General features: G+C 39.3%; 1 protein-coding gene across 2 annotated transcripts in view; it reads left to right on the top strand.

Moving 5' to 3' along the window:
• DNAJC12 (DnaJ (Hsp40) homolog, subfamily C, member 12) overlaps positions 1 to 8,047 on the top strand; it is a 40,750-nt gene that overhangs the window by 10,764 nt on the left and 21,939 nt on the right. For both annotated transcript variants that reach the window (XM_005876778.2, XM_014548169.1), the window contains one exon: positions 2,449 to 2,527. In XM_005876778.2, the coding sequence (XP_005876840.1) occupies positions 2,449 to 2,527 (79 nt within the window). The remainder of the gene's footprint in view (positions 1 to 2,448; positions 2,528 to 8,047) is intronic.

Genomic DNA, 8,047 nt, shown 5'->3' with positions numbered 1-8,047 from the left:
GAGGGCTGCCGGGCTGCCAGAGGGATGTCTGACTGCCAGCTTGGGCCCGTTCCCCCAGGGAGCGGGCCTAAGCCAGCAGGTGGACATCCTCTGAGGGGTCCCAGACTGCGAGAGAGCACAGGCCGGGCTGAGGGACCCCCCCGAGTGCACAAATTATTGTGCACCAGGCCTCTAGTATACATATAAAGAAGAAACAATCATACACATTAGCACTATGGAGAATTAACTATTTTAACTATTTGCTTCCAAGGGCTAATAGCAGAATGATTCCTAATGGGATTGGAATAAAAAAATAAAACAACAATAAAAACCCAAAATTTCTACCGTTGATAGATAAGTATGATTTTATCCATTTATTAACCCCCCCTCAAGATATATACATATATATGTAAAAAATGTGCCTTGAAGGATGTAACCTTTTATCTTGAGAGAAGGAGGGTAAAGGAGCTTTTCTTTTTTCTTTTTTTTAAAATATATTTTATTGATTTTTTTACAGAGAGGAAGGGAGAGGGATAGAGAGCCAGAAACATCGATGAGAGAGAAACATCGATCAGCTGCCTCCTGCACACCCCCCACTGGGGATGTGCCTGCAACCAAGGTACATGCCCCTGACGGGAATCGAACCTGGGACCTTTCAGTCCGCAGGCCGACGCTCTATCCACTGAGCCAAACCGGTTAGGGCAAGGAGCTTTTAATTTTTATCTGTATTGCTAGATTTTTTTTTCAAAGTGTGATTATGAGTATTCATAAATTACTTGTTAATTATAAAATTCTTGCTAGGGTCTTTAGAATATTTAATATTTTAAAATTGAAAAACAAGTTATTCTCAATTTTCTTTGCTGTATAAGCAGGTAATGGTGACTGATGGTTTAAAGGGAGCAACAGGAAGAGGAAACAATTGATTACAGTTCTTAATAGGAAGTCTATATCTTCCTGTTATTCTAAGAGGTTCTCAGTAGTTGCTTAACAAGGAAAAGAAGAAAGTTATTGGACTAAGCCTTTGGGAGGTGGAATTCATGCACTGCTGTGATGTAGAAGTTTCTGATATTTGAAGAAACAAGGTGATCTAGGTAGCTTCCTCTTTGCTATTCTAATACTCTGTATTTACTCGTGGATATCCTTCTATACTAATGCCCTTAACCTAATTGTTAAAAATGGGAGAAAGTTTCATTTAATATGATAAGGGAACCTACTTCTAGCTTATCTAAAAGTAACACAACTTTCAGTTGGTTCTGCAGCATGAAGGTGAAGAAATCAGGTAGTTGTTGCATGGACTTTACCCAAACTTGTGTTCTTCCTCTGCTTCTAGTTATCTAGTCTAGAGGTTATGTGTATGGTGTGCTCTGCTGGTAAGTCTCTGCTCTTTAGGCTTAACATACATGTGGGGCATGCATTCCTTCCAGCAGTAGTAGCTTCACTGTCACCTGTTTGGGCTTAGAAATGCTCCTTATCTGTAAATGTGATTTAAAATCTAAGCCATGATGCTTTATTTATTAAAACAAAACATTTAAGTGAAAAAAAAAAAAACTAAACTGTTAGATTCCAGAGCCACATAACCACTATTGTCTCCTGCTGCTGTCATTGCAGTTATATTAAATAAAGCCAAATGTTGATTATTTCTGATACTAGGGATTAAATTAAATCATAGATGGCCCTAAACATAATTCTAGTTTGGGCTGGAGTTTCTGTTTTCCTAGTCAAAGTCTCTAACCAAGCTGTTAATTGGTAGCGAAATGATCAGGTTTGAGTTATGTCCTTTTTATTTTTTTAAATGTATTTTTATTGATTTCAGAAAGGAAGAGAGAGGGAGAGAGATAGAAACATCAATGATGAGAGAGAATCATTGATCGGCTGCCTCCTGCACACCCCCTACTGGGGATCAAGCCCGCAACCCAGGCATGTGCCCTTGACTGGAGTCGAACCTGGGACCCTTCAGTCTGCAGGTCGACGCTCTATCCACTGAGCCAAGCCAGCCAGGGCTATGTCCTTAAAAAAAAAATTGTGAAATTCTTAATAAAACTGAAAAGGGCCAAAAGACAGGAAGAAGGAACTTTATAATGGATAATTTATAAACTGGACAGTCATCCCTGAATAATGAATGGTGGCTAAGTATCTTAAAGAACTCAGATGTAGGACCTGTATACATTCTTAGAATAAACCTATCTGACCATTTTTGACAAATATATTGAGCTCATAGATGTCTTGGGCCATCAACAAGTTAAATTGTCATCACAAACCACTATTTGAATAGGGGCTATTATTGGATGCTTTCTGAATTGTGTAATTAAGGAAATTATTTCTTATAGTAAAAAAGTCAAAATACAAATATAAAGATCAAAATGAAAAGTTGTGTTGACCATGGCTGTTTTGGGAAGGACTGATGTCCAAGTTCTTCCTTCATGGCATATAATCTGGACTCTTTATTTTAAACATTGATTTTTGTTTTAGGTGGAACAGATCCTAGCAGAATTTAAGGTCAGAGCCCTGGAATGTCATCCCGACAAGCATCCTGAAAATTCCCAAGCAGGTAGGTATTTAATAGCTGTTTCTCATGGAAATGAATAGCATATAGAACTAAAAAGCCATTGTAACTTAATTTTCTTTTCTCTATTACTCTCAAACTTATTCTTTTGTTCAATGCCAAAGAATGTTTTTGTACTATTGAATGGTAGGAGGGGAGGGAAGAGTGTAGAGTCTTTCCTCTAATGGTAGTTATTGAACATCCATTTTTCTTTCTGCTGTAATGTGCTGCTTCATGGTTTAAAATGTGTCCAGTTTATGCCTTATTTCACCAGCATTGGAGTGTTAACATAACTTAAGCACATTAGTAACCAGATGGTTGAGTTGATGAGAACTTTGCTGTGTTTTCTTCATTTCCGGTACCTGAACATGTCCACATATGCTACATGTCCATATGTATGATAATGTATTTACACTTTAGTTTTTTCATTTATGATAATTTAAAATCCATTATCATAAATTTAGACATAAATGCTTATGTATATCTTAACTTGAAAAAAAATACTAACAAACTAAAATCCTTCCTTAACCTATCTTCCTCCTGCTCCTCTCCTTCCCTTTAGAGCAGTGGTTCTCAACCTTCCTAATGCCGTGACCCTTTAATACAGTTCCTCATGTTGTGGTGAACCCCAACCATAAAATTATTTTCGTTGCTACTTCATAACTGTAATTTTGCTACTGTTATGAATCGTAATGTAAATATCTGATATGCAGGATGTATTTTCATTGTTATAAATTAACATAATTAAAGCATAGTGATTAATCACAAAAACAATATGTAATTATATATGTGTTTTCCGATGGTCTTAGGCGACCCCTGTGAAAGGGTCGTTCGACCCCCAAAGGGGTTTCAACCCACAGGTTGAGAACCGCTGCTTTAGAGCCAAACTTTCTGAAAAAGAAGTTCACAATTGATTTCTCTACTTCTCTTCTGCCCAGTTTTCCCAGTCTGACTTCCTCCTCACCTTTCTTGGAAATTGCTTTTGTAATAGTCACCAAGGACTTCTTGGCTGCCAAATCCAATGGTTGCTTTTTTTGTCTTCATTTTCCTTGAGTAGCAGGATTTGGTACTGTGGATCATGCCCTCTTTCTTGAAACGCTCTTTGCTCTTAGCAACCTGGGCATGTGACCTTGGCCGGAATCGAACCTGGGTCTCTTCAGTCCATAGGCCGACACTATCCACTGAGAGACAAACCAGCTAGGGCCTAACTATGTATTTTATCAAGTGTGTGAATAAATACATAAAGACTGGTACAAAAAATGTTTCCCTTATCTTAAAAATTATAAATATCTTTTTATTTTTTTTATTTTATTTTATTTTATTTTTTTTATTTTTTTTAAATAGATTTTATTGATTTTTTTACAGAGAGGAGGGAAGAGGGATAGAGAGTTAGAAACATCGATCAGCTGCCTCTTGCACGCCCCCTACTGGGGATGTGCCCGCAACCAAGGTACATGCCCTTGACTGGAATCGAACCTGGGACCCTTGAGTCCACAGGCCGACGCTCTATCCGCTGAGCCAAACCGGTTAGGGCTCTTTATTATATTTTTATAGCAATCCTTGATCCTTTTGATTTGTATAAGCAGATGTTTTTCCAATATAGGAAGTCATTTATTTATTTTTATTTTTTATTTTTCAAATATATTTTATTGATTTTTTACAGAGAAGAAGGGAGAGAGATAGAGAGCCAGAAACATCGATGAGAAAGAAACATCGATCAGCTGCCTCCTGCACATCTCCCACTGGGGATGTGCCCGCAACCCAGGTACATGCCCTTGACCGGAATCAAACCCGGGACCTTTCAGTCCGCAGGCCGACGCTCTATGCACTGAGCCAAACCGGTTTCGGCAGGAAGTCATTTATTTTGTTAAATACTTAGCTATTACTTTTGCTCATTTGATTCCCACTCTTTTTATTAAGCCATAACTTGTTTAAGGCCACAGGAACAAATCATAAGTGTAAACTTGACAGATTTGTGTCTATGCACAGCCAGTTTAACCACTGCCCAGGTGAAGATGTAGAACATTTCCAGCACACTTTTCATGTCCTGTTCAGAGTCAGACCCTCTCCCATTTGTGGATCTCTGTTGTCATTGATTAGTTTTGCCTGGTTTTGGATTTCATGTAAATGGGATCATACAATATGTACTCTTTTGTGTGTGGCTTCTTTTGATTTACATTGTGTCTATGGTATTAACCCATAGTGCACATGTAGCAATAGTTCACTCTTTGTCATTGCTGGGCCTTTAGGTACAAACCCCCTCACTTTGTGCCCTCCCCCATCTCTCCATTTTCATTTTCTCTCCACCACCATGCTAGGGTCCATGTTTTAGCCACTCAGAATATTTTGGTTCCATAGGTGCTCTGCTTTCTACTCTTCAGACCTTAACGTCTTCTGCTCCCTCTGCCTGGAACTCCCCTGAGGCCTGCACACCTCCCTGCCCTGCTTTGATGGGCAGGTCATGCTCCTGCATCAGGTCTCAGCTTAGCCACCTCTTCCTCTGGGAAGTCACGTGCGACTTCCAGAGCACTCTGTACGTCAGGCAGCAAACTGCGTATCTGACCATCTCCTTGTTGCCTATTTGCTTATTAGTCAAACTGGAAGCTCAGTGAGGCTTATCTTGCTCCGATCGGTGTGCCCCAGCAGAGGACATCTACCTACCGCAGAGGACATCTACTTTGTGCAAATAGTAATTAGTGGAGTGAGTGAATGAGTGACTTCAAGGACATTTCTTTAGAAGACATTAAGTACTTCTCTGAACTGAAGTTAATATTAAAATAGATTTTCTAGCATAAAAGTGTAAACGTTTGATAAACACTTAAAAACAACTATCAGCCCCAGGTTATTCTTTAACTGGATTTTTCTCCCAATGAAGCGTGGCTTTGAGTATTTGTCTGTCCCTGGCACAGTTTCTATTTGGGGAACATGATGAATCACTGTGCAATCATTGCCATTTCTAGTTGCCATAGTGATGGAGCTTTCATGTACCGGCTACCTCAGTCTTCTTGTTCAGAGAAACACTAGACTGTGTAAATATTGTTTAAAATGAAAAGATACACAGACATCAGTACCTTTCCTTGTCAGCCTTGCAGTTGACAGATGATTCAACCTTTGGGTAGAAATAGTTTTCAAGTCTGTTTAAGCATCCATTTACTCAATTTGGATGAATAATGTAAGTGGTTCTTTACATACTTGGAAAAGGATTATGGTTCCTGATAAAAAATATTTTAAGGTCCTAGCCGGTGTGCTCAGTGGTTAGAGTGTTGGCTTGTGGACTAAAGGGTCTCGGGTTCAATTCTGCTCAGGGGCACATACCTTGGGTGCAGGTGCGTGCAGGAAGCAACCAATTGATGTGTCACTCTTACATCGATGTTTCTCTGTCTCTCCCTCAAACCAATTGATGTGTCACTCTCACATCGATGTTTCTCTGTCTCTCCCTCCCCCTCCCACTCTCTGTAAAAATCAATGGAAAAAATATCCTCGGGTGAGGAGTACCCCCCTCCCCCAATTTTTAAAAAAATGTTAAACAAAAATTCACCCAGATGTTAACTTTTAACTTGACAGAAGTCCAGAATACACTGGAAAGATTTTGAAGTGTATTTCATTAAAGTGAAAGGCTAGCCTGTAGAGCAAGTGTACGTAGGAGAAATTAAACATGTATATATACCTTTTTGGACCACTAAATGTAGTGTCAACCATTGCCATTGAAATCACTGATTTGTTAGCATGATGGAGTAGGAGATATGAACATAGGTTGTCTGTCTGGATTGCTCCTAGCTCCCACTTCCAAGCTAGCTGACCTAGGGAAACTTCTCTGAGCTTGGGCATTCTCACAGGTACATGGGTAGACAACAGTATATTACTTCATGTGCCTGCCGTGAAGATTAAACGAGGTGTCCTGCATGCAGGAAGAGCTCAATGAATGTTGGCAATTATGATTCAGTGGACTTTCTGTTCTCAGCACTCTAAGATAAATATTGAACAAAATGGAATAGTTTCTTTTTTGTAAGTAACCATCAGAGCTTTCTTGCTTTCATTTAAAAAGAATTCTAAATCTAAGGCTTCTGGAAATCCCTCCTCCTCTCCAGGTGTGGGGGATGGACAGAAGACTGGTTGTGCTATAGAAATTTGTCTTTGAGCTCAAAAGATCCTGACTGCTGTTCACGCCAGTCCGTGTATGCGCGTGACAACAACCGTTTCAGGCCAATGGTTTAAAACTTCTCTTTGACCCTGAAGAAAGGGGTCAAAGGTTTTGTGAAATGGTGTTTTTGTTATTGATTTGCGGGCTTCAAAGACATACAGATATTTGAAGAAAGGCAGCTCTTTGTCCCTTTCTATTATCTTTGAATGTCTCAATGTTTTCCTACTTCAAAAACTCTTTAGCCTGGCTGGTGTGGCTCAGTGATTGAGCGTCAACCTGTGAACCAAAAGGTGTCTGGTTTGATTCCTGGTCAGGGCACATGCCTGGGTTGCAGACGTGCAGGAGGCAGCCAATAGATGTTTCTCTCTCATCAATGTTTCTATCTCTGTATCTTTCTCCCTTCCTCTCTCTCTCTAAAAGAAATCAATAAAAACATAAAAAATTGCTTCTTTTCCTCAGAATAAAAATAATACATAGTAATAAATAATGTTGAAAGTGAAAGTCTGCTCTCTCTGTCAGAGACCACTATTCACAGTTGGGATATTTTCCTTCAGACTTCTCTCAAAGCATGTTCTGACATCATATTATTATTACAACTTAAGTAATTATAAGTGTTCTGCATTTAAAATGTGGCTATAATAATACAAATTCTGTTGTGAAATATGAATTTAAAAGAACCTATGTGTTTTCAAAACAGGAGTTAAGCCACAATGTCTCTCAAAGGTTTCAGCATCATTTGCTCCTATAAGCTTACAAAATGAGATCTCTCTTCCCAGAACTGGTAAATATTTATCTTGTGTGATTCATTTGATTAGCTGATATATTAAAGGAGAAATATAAACCCAAACTCATTTTTATTAAATGTGGGGAAGAGGATGGAACAAGGAAAAGGCTTTCTGCTTATCAATTGTTGTTGAGGGACTGACATCAGAATAATTCCAGGCAGGCTTCTTTTGTTCCAGAAACTCTGGAAAACAGGCCAGCAGTAATGTGCAAAGAGAAGGTGACTCACAGGTAAATTTGTAAATATTTACAGCCCCTACTCAAGTAGTAGTGTGTGCATCTGTGGTGATAATTTAATGAGCTTTTTATTCCTGTTGGGAAAAGTGACATCTCATTTATACAGAGAGACATTTACATGGTCACCAGCAACAGGAAGGATTGCTCACTGGAGCCAGCTGATACAACAAGATGATTTTTATTTGTTTCTTTGTTTCCCTGTAGCTTTCAATAGCCCCATCTTTAGGTTCTCCCCTTTAACCTGTAAGTGCTACTACCTCCAGCAGTGATATTACATAGATAATGGCCTGTTAGGTACTTATGCTGTCCAGCCTTGGAGCAGGGGCCTGGAGGTGCTGTCTGTGGCAGGCTGCGTCTCTGGCACC

The sequence above is a fragment of the Myotis brandtii genome, unplaced genomic scaffold (assembly GCF_000412655.1).
Source record: "Myotis brandtii unplaced genomic scaffold, ASM41265v1 scaffold499, whole genome shotgun sequence".
NCBI classification, from domain to species: domain Eukaryota; kingdom Metazoa; phylum Chordata; class Mammalia; order Chiroptera; family Vespertilionidae; genus Myotis; species Myotis brandtii.
Note: the sequence above shows the minus strand (reverse complement) of the source record. Positions and strands in the feature narration are given on the sequence as shown.